Source organism: Octodon degus, unplaced genomic scaffold (genome assembly GCF_000260255.1).
Source record: "Octodon degus isolate 3935 unplaced genomic scaffold, OctDeg1.0 scaffold00032, whole genome shotgun sequence".
NCBI classification, from domain to species: Eukaryota; Metazoa; Chordata; class Mammalia; order Rodentia; family Octodontidae; genus Octodon; species Octodon degus.
Genome location: NW_004524608.1, coordinates 2,676,675 through 2,690,107, shown reverse-complemented (window position 1 = coordinate 2,690,107; position 13,433 = coordinate 2,676,675). Strand labels below are relative to the sequence as shown.

The following is a 13,433-nucleotide window of genomic DNA, read 5'->3' as shown; positions in this document are numbered from 1 at the left end:
AGAAGAAGAAGAAGAAGAAGAAGAAGAAGAAGAAGAAGAAGAAGAATAGAGAAGAGAGAAGAGAAAAAAGAGAAAAGAGAGAACAGAAAACAGGGAACAGGGAACAGAGAATAGAGAACAGAGAACAGAGAACAGAGAACAGAGAACAGAGAACAGGGAACAGAACAGAGAACAGAGAAGAACAGAGAACAGAGAAGGGCCTGGTGTCCTAGGGGGCTTCCAAGCCAACAAGGGTTATCCAATAGCGAATAAGTGGAGGTATTTGACCAGCCACACAATTATAAATTGGCTTATTTTCCAGTCAAAAAAGCAGTCACTCATTTTTGTGACAGCTATAATAATCAATGAAACTCACTTGTACATACTTCGTAGCCTGGTTAGTTATCTGAAATCCAAGCCAAAGGGGGTTGATTTGAAGACAAGAAAGACTTCAAGCACCTTGAAGGATTATGAAACTCCAAGATTATTATTGTCAGAAGACTTGGTTCTTATCAATTAAAAAGGCAATCAGAAAACGTATAATTCAATAAATGATAGGAGTTGGTTGGTTCTAATTATAAGAAGAAAGTCATAAAATTCCCAAGTTTTACACAGGGACCTACGCTACTACTGTTATTATTAATTTCCATTCTTACTATTATATTGTCGTATATAGCACATGCACATTACCTTGCCTGACACTAATAAATTCTGTAATGCGGGTATTGGTTCCAGGGCACAAATGAGAAAGTTGAAGCCCAGAGGTAAAGTGACTGGTGCAGCGTCCCTGAGCTCAGGGAACAGGAGGAGCATGGATGGCAAGCCAGGTGCATGCTTCCCCACTGTAGGAAGAGATGCTCACCAGGGAAGGCTGGGTCGGGTCGCGTAGCACAGCGTGGGCCCGCCTGGAGCAGATGCTACAAGGGCAGCTACTGAGCACAGTAGGCTCTGGATAGTAGGCACGGTGTGGCCCTGGGTTTCATGTGTGGGAAAGCCTCCCAACGCTGTGCCAGTCCTTAAAGGTCATGGCCTAGAGTACCCGCTCCCTCAGACCACAAGGCTGAAAGAAATCTCCAAACGAGTAGATTATCTCTAAACAGGTAAGAAACATGGCTCTAAAGCACCCCTAGGAGCTGTGACGAGCGAACTCTGCTCTTTATCTTACTTTATCTCTGCTGGGACAGTAGATGTGTGGAAGATTTGGCAATGAAGTTGTGCTGATGAATTAAGCACAACTACTAGGATCTGCGTACATCAGATGGGATGGTTTACAAGCCTTCTGCCATGACAAAACTCTGTGGTGAACACATCTTCATTCTATTTCAGATGACCTTCACTTTAAAATGAGAAAGCTAAGTCCCAGTGAGGTAGAGTCACTTAACCTACATGTCACAGGCTCTTTGGGGCAGAATCTATGTTGCTCACTGAAGTTCAGACTCCACTTGCGAAACCAGATTAATTAAAATAGACATCCAGGGTCTAGCCTGAAGGGGAAGAGAGTGAAAAGGGCAGCTTCAGTGTGGCTGCGGAAGGAAGTAAAACAGCCCTGAACTTGGCTGTCCTGAGAAGCCGGCACGATGGTCCTGAGCCCTGGTCTCCAGCCGGCCGCATCTCCCTTCTCTCCCTTCAGCCACTCTCCTAAATCACTGCCCAGCTGTCAGCCCTCTACCAGCGAAACATTTCCCAAAGTCTCTTCCATCAGTACAGAGTTTCTCAAACTTTAAAGTGAATATAAATCACATTGTCAGCCTGTTAAAATGCAAGTACTGCTTCCCAAGTTCTAGGCTCAGGCTGGGGCTCTGCCTTCTTCTTCTTCTTCTTCTTCTTTTTTTTTAATCATTTGTTTATGTATGTATTTATTTGGTACAGGGTCTCCCTATGCAGCTCAGGATTCCTAGTCATCCTCCTGTCTCAGCCTCCCCAGCACTGGGATTAGAGGCATGTGCCACCACATCCGGTTTCAGTGGCTGGCTCGGCACACGGTTGGCAGGGCATGCAGTACTGGGGATTGAACCCAAGTCCTTGCGCTTGCCAGTAGGCACTTAGACCACTGAGCTATCTCTCCAGCCCTGGGGCTGTGCCTTCTAAGAAGTCCCCAATAACACTGATACTGTTATATGGACCAGATCTCCAGTAGCAAGACATCAACTATATTGTACAATGAAAAGTGTTTGTGGGCAAAAAATTTTGAGAAAAACTGGAGTAAACAAGAGGTAACAGGTTTCGTTACCGCAGGACTTCTCAGGGCCTTTAAAACAGGGATCATTCATCTCCAAGAGGGAAAGATAATAAGAAAACCACAAAGGGCTGAACAAAGGATGAACAGTACAACCAGAAAGCTTTTTTTTTTTTGTGTGTGTGTGGAACTGGGGATTGAACTCAGGCCTTTGTGCTTGTTGCCAGGCAAGCACTTATTCTACTGAGCTGTCTCCCCAGCCCCTCAGAAAGCTTTGACATTGGGTTGTAGAGATAGAACAGAAAAGCAGGAATGTCACATGTGTTTTTCCCAGTTGCCTTGTTTTCAATATTTTCATATTCCAGCCTGTATTCCTTCCCAGTTCCTCCCTCCATTCCCCCGTTTTCTTCTTAGACACAGTGGTGCCTGCATCAGATCACACCCGGCCAACATCCCTGTGTTTCCCCACTCCCCTGTCCTAACTGGGACTAGTGACCCAGGATCCCCAGCAGGCGACAACAGCGAGTGGCACCCGCCAGAATACCTTTCGCACACGCGCACGGTCCAGGCGGCGATGATCCACAGCGAGATGCTGAACACCAGCAGCACGGTGCCCGGGCAGATGGTCATGAGCGTCTTCATGACGAAGCGCGTGTTGAAGTTGATCTTGTTGAGCGCCCCGATGCTTCGCGACGAGGCGTCGGTGAAGAGCTTGCTGTGCAGCAGCATGACGCGCGCGATCAGGTACAGGCGCAGGAACATGGGAATGGACAGGATGATGTCTACGTCGGCCTCGGCGCGCGACGGCGCGTAGGAAAAGGCCAGGCGTGCCGTCCAGAAGAACTTGTACTCGCCGGGGATGGGGTGGATGGCGCACACCAGCATCTCCAGGCTGATGTAGAGGATGCGCTCGTAGGTCATGGCTATCCGCCAGTCATCCGCGCCGTTGTCGATCACGAAGAGCTGTGGGGCAGAGGACCTGTTAGTGTGGCCAGGACTGGACGCGCAGCAGCACGCGGCGAGCAGGGCAGGCTGGGCGGGGTGATTGGCCTGAGCCTCAGGGCCTCCTCAGGGGAGCCCTGGCTGGCCCCAGCGTGGGGTGGGGGTGCGGAGCCCGGCTAAAACACATTCTCTTTCTGGACCTCACTTTTCTCTCTGGATATTGTGATTTATAATAAGGAATAATATATTTTGTATGGCCCTGATTTAGAACCTAGCAAGGAATAGGGTGGGATATGACTCAGGTTAGAGCCTTACTTAGATCAGGCGGAGCCCTGGGTTGGAGTTCTAGTCCTCCAACCCCTCAAATGCACCCAAATACACAGAACAGGGATTCCCAAAAAGTGTCTGTTGAATGCCAGTAAGGAGGCTGCTGGCTGGGCCTCTGGACAGCCTCAGGAACAGCTGAAGCCAGGAGAATAGGCTTTCACCCCACCACTGCCTCGTTGACTGTCAATGGTCAGTGATTTAATCAGTCATGCCTATGTAGTAAGGCCCAGAACACCCCAAAGGGCAGGATCTGGGGGGCTTGCAGAGTGTCAAACACATGGAGGTGCTGGAAGGTGGCACGCTCGGAGAGCGCATGGGAGCTCTGTGCCCCAGAGCACCCCATGCCCGGTGTACCTCAGTCTGCCTGCTGGTCAGCATCCTTAGAACGTCCTCTGTCACAGGCAGTAAGCATGCTCCCTGAACATTGTGAGCTGCTCTAGAAAAACAATGAGATCCAAAGAAGAAGTCATGGGACCCCTGACTTATATTCAATTGGTCGGAACCGTAAGTGGGGATTTCTGAGGTAAAGGCAGTGTGAGGTTGGCCCCTTAACCTATGGCACCTACTGCCAGCAGGAGCAGTATTAGAACTAGTTAAATTGTAGGGCAGCCAGTTGGTATTCCTTGGAGAACTCCATCCCCAAACCTTTATCTGAGGACCCAGGAGAGAAGCCCTGAATGCCGGACCTGTGGCTTCCGAGGGTAAAACAGGAGCCATCAAGGCATCAGCCTCATATCTGACACCAAAGGAGGCCCATGATGTGGGCGTTTGGTAAGGGCACGTTCCAGGCAACTCTGCAGCTGCCCAGGCAAGGGCAGCTGGTGAAAGGCCTAAGGACAACAACAGGCTCTAACGTTGCTGAGCCAGTTTCCCCTTCTGTCTGCCCTATGACTGTACAGAGCCATAGTGAGTGCTAAAGGGTTCCACAAGCAAAGAAAAAAAAAAGGTGGGAGGGTCCATAAGCTACCAAAGATCACTTATATGTTTGTTTATTCATTCATTCATTCATTCATTCATTCATTCATTCATTCATTCACAAATGTGTTGAAGGCCCTCTCCCTGCTGGAGAGGTGGGATTGGCAGTGGACCACAGTCCCCATGATAAGGAAGTACTATGGGAGCGGCTGGCTGCGGGGCCCAACCTCACCTTTCTGATTAGGGCACCAGCAGGAGAGCACGCCAGCCCAGCACCAGTGGCAGGCAGCCCTCCTCCTTTCCCAGTGCAGGAGCCTGGGTTTTCCCCTGTCAATTAGAGAGACCTAATGACCATGCCAAGGGTTCCCTCTGCCGCCTGGGAAGCCAAGCCATGGCAACGTGACTGTCTGGCCAGAGTCTTCAAACACAAAATTAAAACCATCCACCCTGTAATAAAGAATTACATCCAGTTACTATAGTAACTGGGTTCACTCCGGGAGGAACTCGAGCAACAAGCAACTGCTACCTTTAATTGCTCGATGGGGAGCAGCATCTTGTGCCATCCTAAGGAAGGACAGGATATCAGCAGCTCTGTCCAGCTTGACAAGAGGCCACGGTTCCAGGGCTGTGTCCCCACCTGCCTCAGTTTGAGTTTCCTGGCCCAGGGCATGGGGCACGACACAGGGAATGGACTCGGTGGCTTCCAAGCCAGGCTGATGTCTCCCCTGGCCAGCGCTTAGCTGACCTCTCAGGCCAGTGACTTCTCAGGGCCTGTCTCTCACTTCTGTCATGGGAGAATGAGAAGAAATATTTCAGGCCGAACACAAAAAGCTCCTGCTGGATAGGCCCCTACTAGAGTGCTTTTTGGGTCTGCAGAGTGGGGAGTTTCCCAGAAGGCTTCACAGCTGCCCCATATGAAGACACCTTTCTAATCCCTGGATCACAGCTCTCCAAATTAGGCCAGGCACCCTCAGACTCAGGACAGATAACAGATACCCATCCTGGCCATTTCCTGCAAGGAACAAAATTTAATTCCATATTTATTTGTCTTTACCAGGTTTTTATCTGTCTCTTCATTTAGACAAGCAGTTTTCAATCTGGTGGCCTCCTTGAATTAGTTGGAGGGTCTTTTTAAAAAATCTCCATTTTGATTTGATTTGAAACTGTCTCATTGCTATATGTTTATCAATAAAACTTTGAAAAGGAAAAAAAAAAAATCTCCATGTCCTTCAACTTTAAAAATCCCTGTGCACCAGGCCTGCTACACCGGCCCTGCCCCCGCCCCCAGGGCGTGCTGAGACTAGGTGTGGTGGTACACGCCTATAATCCCAGAACTTGGGAGGCTGTAAACAGGAGAATCACTGAGTCCAATCTAGTAGTGAGATCTTGAACATCCTACAGACCCTTCCCTAAAATACAAACAGTAAGTAAATAAAAAATAAAAATCTTCATGCAACTCAGAGCCTAGCTCAAAAAAAAGATACTGCTGGGGAGATAGCTCAGTAGAATAAGCACTTGTCTTGCCAGCCCAAGGACATGAGTTCACTCTCCAGTTCTGAAAAAAAAAAAAAAAATACAAAAAACTCCCAGGCCCACCTCAGACCAAGTATGTCTAGATCTCTGAGGGTGGTGCTCTGACACTGGGGTTTTTCTTAAGGCTCCATAGATTACCCTAAAGTATAACCAGGGTTAGGACTCTCCAATCACAGTGGAGGCCCCAAAGGAACGGGGCTGTGGGGTGTCCTTGTTCCCTGTGTTATCCCTAGTGCCTAGCCAAGAGTGCTGCCCATGGCAGGCATTCGGTAAATAGCGAATCAGCGACTACCCCTACTGTGTGACCCTAGATAGCTAATCTCTTAGGTTCTGTTTCCTCCTCTGAGGAATGGGAGGGCAGAGTAGACAATCCCCTCAGGGCCGCCCCTCTGAGGAGCCATACTTGGCTGGCTTTGCACAGGCTTCCTCTGACACCTCCCACCTGACGTGTGTTCTCTGTGCACAAGAGGCCCCCTGGGGTGGGACCCACGCCTGGCTCCTCCTGCCCCTGCAGGCCGTGGTATCTGGCATGCTGTGGGCAGTCAGTTGGATTTTGGTGAGTAGAGAGGTGGGAAGATAGATGTCTGTGTTAGATGAAGAACAGGACGGAGTAGCCCTAGCCAGCCACCTAGAATGGAAACTCCAGTAGAAAAGACCTGACAACTCATCTAGTGCCAAATGAAAGGACACCTCCTGTTCCCAGGGGGTGGTCCAATCTGCAATGACTGCTCCCCATGATTGATAAGACTCAGAAAGTTCTGAAGTGACTCTGGACCAGGGAGGTGAGGGTGGTTGTGTATGCAGTTCTGCAGAGAACCATCCAGGCTTTGGTCTCTGCCACCCAGCTGTTGTTCTAGAACAGCATGACTGTGACCTCAGAGGTATTTTGGAAAAGTACTGAGGTGCCAAGAAGAGAACACAGCATGGGGCAGGGAGTATCAGGGAGCCCTCAAAGAAAGCAGTCTCAAGGCCCAGGGCTGACAGCTATCTCTCTGACATGGCTTCTCTGAAGAAGACAGTTTCCCAGCAGCTTTATCCTTCTGCTTCCTCCGCTTCAGATGGCAACATCGTCAGCCTGAGATGTGGCACTCAACAGCAAGCCATGTGCTCCTGAGAGTCCCCTTTCCTCAGAGAGTACCCTGGATAGAGGTGGCTGAGAATGAATCTTTCTGCTACTTCACTGGGGTTTCTGAGAGCTTGTCGGATTTTCTGTGCATTAATATCATCCCAAGAGCTTTGGGAGGGAGGTTTTATACAACAGACTGATTCCAAATTTGCCATTAAGGAGTTTGTAATTAGGGGAAAGAATCAAACCCATTCAACTCAACTCGGCTCAATTCAGTAAAACAATCAGTTAGAACCAGCTAGGTTAGGACACTGCTGGGACACAAATATGAACAGAACACACATCCCACGATTCAGCTCGCAACCTCAAGCGGCCCTCAAATTGGAGAGGCAGGCTGAGGACCCACGCCAGGAAGCTTCCTGGGCAGGACAGGGCTTTGGCAGCACCCAAGGCAAGTGTCAGACACACTTGGTATGTAGCTCACTAAACTGGCCACAAATTCCTCCTACTGTCCACTTGCTCGTATATGTGTGACTTCATCTCGCCACATAGCAAGAGACACGGTCTATCTCCCGACACGAATCTGAACCTGCCCTGTGTTTTGACTTATGGGAAATTAGACAAGGTAATGCAGTGGAGCTTTGAAAAATGTCAATGTCATGGAACTTACTGTAGACACAGGGCCTCATTGTCCCTGTCACCCGGCCCATAGTGAATGCCAGCTGCCAGCCATTCAAGCAAGTCTGCCCCAGACCAGCTTCATGATAGGGCCTCCCACAGGTGAGACCAGGGAGTAAAATCATGGGTTTAAGATTTGTTATTATAAGTTATTAACTCCGGGGATCTTTGTTACACAGCAACACAAATCTATACCTAAAGTAATGCATCCACTTAGCACTTGTATAAGAAGCTGGGCAATGTGCCTGCCGTGTCTCCCATCTCATTCCACTTTAGATTTTCTGCCACAGCCCCTTTGAAGAAACCCATGCCTCGCCCCATTCCCATAGCTTATGGCCATCCATAGCCGGTCTTCCTCAAGTGGCTAGGTAACTGGATGGGGAAGGGACTGTGGCCAGGACCTTTCCAGTGTCCCCCACCTTCAGCCCACCCTATAAACACAACACGTCATTTCAGATATCAAAGAATAAGTCAAAGCACTTAAAAAATTATTGTGCAAGTAGTTCAGTTATTTTGCATAGAAAATGTTTTCCCAGACATGAAGAGGTTCACTGACAGACAGAATCAAGGAACAAAGGCAAAATAGAATTTATGGAGCAGGAGGGATGACTGCACGGAGTCTGGGAACAGTGAATCTTGTTTGTTGGCAGATTTGGGGAATAAATTGATTAGCTGGCAGCCAGCAATGCGGTCAGTGTGGGCATTCCATCTTGGAGCGGCCACTGGGGGAATCAAAGAAAATGGCGTGGGCTACTCAGGAATTCTCCAGAGACCCCAAGCTCTGGCTGTGGCTCCTGCCTAAGGCCACCCAAGCCCTTCTGCCAGCACCCGCAGCTCACTACGACAGGGCTGCTGGCTTTTCCACACAACCACTCACAGAAAGGCTTGTCATTCACCGGCTCACTGTGGAGCCAGCTGGGAAGAGCCATCTGGTCACCTAGGACAGGCCAGTTCAACTGGAACTTCTGGAACCCACCGAGTGATAGCTGCAGGGCCAGGACAGGCTGTCCTGACAGGAAGACAAGGTCACCTACGGCAGAGCTGCACCCACAGGCCCCTTACAGGCCTCCCACAGAGGGAACACCTGAGGGAATCTCCCCACTTTTGTTTTTACCCCCAGGGATAAATAAGCTTGGAGTTGTTTCATTGGCTTCACTAGTTACCCTTCATTCTATTTCTAAAAGCTTGAGGGTTTTCCAGGTTTTTTAATTGAAGCAAAATCTTTTAATAAAATGTTCTCAACTGTTGGGGTAGATCCCACTCGGACATTTTCTGACCGACCTGAAAATCTTTCATTCTTGCACAACTAGAATTTCTCTAAATTAAAAAAGAGAAAATGGGGCTGGGGAGATAGCTCGGTGGTCTAAGCGCCTGCCTGGTAAGCACAAGGAGCCGTGTTTGATGCCCAGCACCACATGCCCCTCTGGCCTTGCCCTCGGGCGAGCTGTAAGCGTGTAATCCAAGCGTTGGGAAGGCTGAGACAGGAGGATCACTCTGAGTCCAAACTGGGTACTGAGATCCTGTACCAAATAAATAAATAACTCATTTTTTAAAAATAAGATAAAAAAAATAAGATATAAAATGGGGGGACCCTTTTTGTGTTCTCTGTTATGCCCCCTCTATGGGAGAAAAACTTCAGGGAAATTTTCCATCACTAAAAAGTACATATTTTCACACACACACACAAAAAAAAAAAAAAATCAGGAGGAAAAACTATCAATTTTCTAAAAATTTAAATTTTTATTAAAATGTTTCTAATATATATGTTGTATAGGTAAACAAATTTAAACTCTCTGGAGCATATATTCTGCATGTGCACCCTTCCTATGGGGGTTGCCATGGGAACAACATCAAAAGTCCTAATTAGGCTTCCCTGAGGAGAAGCACTGATTACCAAAGATGAAATGAACTTCTGGTTGGCAGTAATGGTGAACATAAAACTTCTCGTAAGCAAAATGCTCTGGATGGCCTACATAAAGAAAAGGGGGAAGGAAAAGGAAAAGAAAGAAGGAAAAGCAAAGGCACAAGTAAGAAGGTGGTTCTCACAGAGATGAAGAAGTTCGGGCCTTCCCAGAAAAGCCTATGGCTGCATCACCACCCCCAAGACTGCCAGAGCAAGGGGTCCCTGACAGTTGCCTCTGCGTCTTTCTAAGGAGAAATTCCTTCTGTCTGAAACTAACTTACGGGACAGGTGGCACTGGGCTATGTGTGATGTCTTGCGGTGCCTCTTTGGTCTGGATGTTCCTGGCAGATTTTCCCATGATCTCCATGGGGACTTTGGAGCCTGGCATTCATTTGGGACTGACAGAGACTGATGGTAACTGTCATAAATCATTCATCCTACCTCCAGTTCTTAGCGAATGAGAGCCGCATTACGGAATTGGAGGAAGTTAATGTTTTTCACTCACATGGCAAAAATTTCTCGGGTACCACTGGGGATAGAGCATGCTGCCACTAAATGTCCTGTGTGGACGTCTCTTCCTCTCACTGGACCTCACATTTCTCATCTGTGGCATGAAAGGATGGACCTAAAGTGGGTCTTTCCATTTTCCCCTAGTTGCAAAACCATTTCTTCTAATAAGATTTTTCATGCAAGTCTAACACAGAAGACAGAGTCAGCTTTCTAATTAAAGGGACAGAGAACAGAATTCCATGGGCTCTCTTTCTCCTCTGCCGCCAACACAGAAAGATCTTTCCTGCAGTCCTTGTGCCAGCCTCAGAACCCCTTAGCTGAAAAGCCTATGGATGGCCACTTTCCTCTGGTGGTGACGTGGAATAAGAATCGGCACTGGAGACCAAAGGCTGGGCAGCTGGTTCAAGGCCCCACATGCACAGTTACAGAGCTCAGCCCTGATCAGGTCATTCATTTGTTTGGTGTGAGTCAAGTTCTGACTATGTGACAGTTTCATGCTAAGATCTAGGGACACAGCAAGAACAAGCAGACAAGGCCCCTACCTTCATAGAACTTACATTTCAGTGAAGGAAAACAGGTAATAATCCATCAAAGCATTTAATGTTTAATAAGTGATGCCTGAGGGAAAAAGAATAGGGCAAAATAAATGAGAGATAGCAGCACACTCATACACAGGCAGCAAGTCCTGGCTGCCTCAGGAGGGAAGCTTCGCATGGAAGGTGCCTTGCAACAGGCAGAGGGGACACACCTGAGCAAGTCCTAAGGCAGGATGGAGCTTGGAGAGCGTGAGAGAAGAAAGGGAGAGTGAGGAAGGGAGGGAAATGTAGAGGAGTGGGGGATGGTACCAGAGGAGCTGAGGGAGGAGCCTGGAGGCCCCAGAGGGAGCTGTACTGAAGGGCAGGGAGACCACGGGCCTACCACAGCTGGCCCTGGGCACATTGTCACCACTGCCACACGTCTCTGCGTTAGTCCATGCAGCTGCCATAACAAAAACCGTACTCTGAGCGACAAACAACAGAAATTAATTTTCTCACAGTTCTGGAGGCTGCAAGGACAGGGCCCAAGTACCAGCACGACAGGGTTCCGCGGAGGGCTGTTTTCCTGGTTTGCAGACAGCTGCCTTGTGGAAGTGTGCTCCTAAAGATGGAGAGGGTCTTTTTCTTGTAAGGCCACCATCCTATCAGATTAGGGCCCTGCCCTCTTGATCTTATTTAAGCTTAATTAGCTCCAAAGGTCCTATCCCCTGACACAGCCACATGGGGGTTAGGGACTCGCCACAGAAGTGGTCTGGTGGCACACACCGGTAATCCTTGGAGAGGCTGAGGCAAGCAAACTGCTGCAAGGCTGAGGCCAGCCTGGGTTACAAGAAGTTTGAGGCCAGATTGGACTATATAGTGAGACCCTGTCTCAAAAAAAAAAAAAAAAAAGGAATTGACATGAATTTGAAGGGATGCAATTCAGCCCACTGTAGTGTCCTCATGTGTCAGAATTATCCAGAAGCCAGAGTAGAGGCCAGGCCAAAGGTCTTTCCACATCCAATCCACAACTTCATAAGCTTCCTCAACAGAAGTAACCTCACACCCATTCTATGGATAAAAAGCTGAGTCCAGAAAGCACACCTCAGCTGCCTAGGCTTGGTGACGCTCCACACGTTCCAGCCTCAAGCCTGGTCGCTGCCAGCCTGGCGGGCAGAACCCGTTGTATTGGGGAAGAGGCAGCATGGACCTCCCTTTTGTAGTCTAAAGATTCCCTCTCCCCGTTTAGATGTTCATTCTCAGAAGAAAATTCACTGACCACAGGATCAATATACAATTAAAACGGGCCATGGATCCACTGTGCATGTGCACCACACCGGGAAGCCACGTTTGAAACGAGCCCTGTAGATTGGTCTGTATGGAACTACAAGGGCGTCCGTTTCCATGGAGAGAATGGTCATTTAGCATCTTTCTCTGCCTCCTGGTCCCCATACCCCAGTGACTAGATCTCTATGGCCGTCTAGGGCAGAGCTCCTACCAGGACGAGATATCTCAGCTAGAAGCCCACCTGCCCAACTAAGAATATTCTCTGGGCAAAGCTGGATGGGTTTTGGAGGAGGCTAACACAGCTTAGTTTATCTGCCTAAAGAGATCAAGCAGAATGTAGCCGGGGGTGCGGGGGGAGTGTCATAGGCTGTAAGATCAGAAAAAGGCTGGGCCAAGGGGTGCCCTGGCCAGCCCCATGCTGGGAGAGAAACTGAAACTAGCTGGTACTGACTGCCCAGTAGGAATGGCCACATTACTTTCATGAACAAAATGCAAAATTCAGAGTTGTTTGGACCCCAGAAATGCTGGCTAACCTGGGACCCTTAATCACAGGTCCTTTCGGGAATGAAAGAAACAGCAAGCGACCTGACACCCACAGGGGTCGCTAACTTTAGGATGGAGGTGGGGAATTGAGCAAAGATAGTCATTTGGCATCAGAGGAGCTTCCAAAAGGGTTGTAGATGTTTCTAAGAACTCGTAGAGATCTCTGGAGAGATGCTGGGCCCCTCCTTGTGCTGGTTGGGAGTTTTGTGCCCAATTCCCTTTGAAGCAGTGAGGCCACAGACCTCAGCAGCCACACCCTACTCTCCTCTCCCCTCCTCAGCCACCAGGGTGAATGTGCTGAAGTCAAGCCAAATCTTGCCACCTAATCAGCTCCCCAGACAGCTCTGGATAAGTGGAACCTCCTGACTGGGCTTAGCAAAGGACTCCTCCCTTGTCACCTGCCACTCCACAGTCCTGGCACCTCCTTCCAGCCCACCCCAGCCACTCACCATCCCCAGCCACTGTCCCTCTAGTGCTCTGTACCAGCTGCTCCTCTCTGCCCCTTGGTCCCAGAGAGTCCCTTCCTATTCCTGACCATTGAGATGGAATGTCATTCCTTTCACAGGCTTCGCTGGCCTCTTCCCACCCGTGGGAAGGACCGTGTGCCTTCCTCCAGGCCTCCCCAGCTTCCTGAGTTCTCTGCTCTCAGAGCCAGTTCCCAAGAAGCAGCTGGAAAAGGACCAGAATGCTTTGGGGGTGCTGGTCCAACCAGGAGCAGCGGGGAGGCAGCTGTGCCAACACAGCAGGAACAACAGACACCAGGAACTGGAGCCTCTGTGGGAGCCAGGCCCTCGGCTGTCTGCTTCACAAACATCTTCCCATTTCCTCCCAGGCTCTGGGCTAATACAATTCCCATTTTACAGAAAACAGGCTCAGAGAAATTAGGTAATTTGTGGCTAGCTAATAATCTACAGCCTGTGCAGATAGTTTACAAAGCCCACTGTCATAACCCTGGGTGCTGGCCCCAAGCCATGCTGAGGGCTTGCTGGACAGATCTCCTGGAGCCTGTCTGGCTTGGGCCAGGTCAGCAGGTGCTCTGGTTCTCTCTGTGCCTTGGCA

The 13,433-nt window shown here is 49.2% G+C and overlaps 1 protein-coding gene across 1 annotated transcript in view; it reads right to left on the bottom strand.

Annotated features, from left to right (window-relative positions):
- The window catches only part of Kcnn3 (potassium calcium-activated channel subfamily N member 3), a 156,721-nt gene that overhangs the window by 54,923 nt on the left and 88,365 nt on the right, over positions 1–13,433 (bottom strand). The window contains exon 3 of the mRNA XM_004629804.2: positions 2,700–3,118. Coding sequence (XP_004629861.1) covers positions 2,700–3,118 — 419 coding nt within the window. The remainder of the gene's footprint in view (positions 1–2,699; positions 3,119–13,433) is intronic.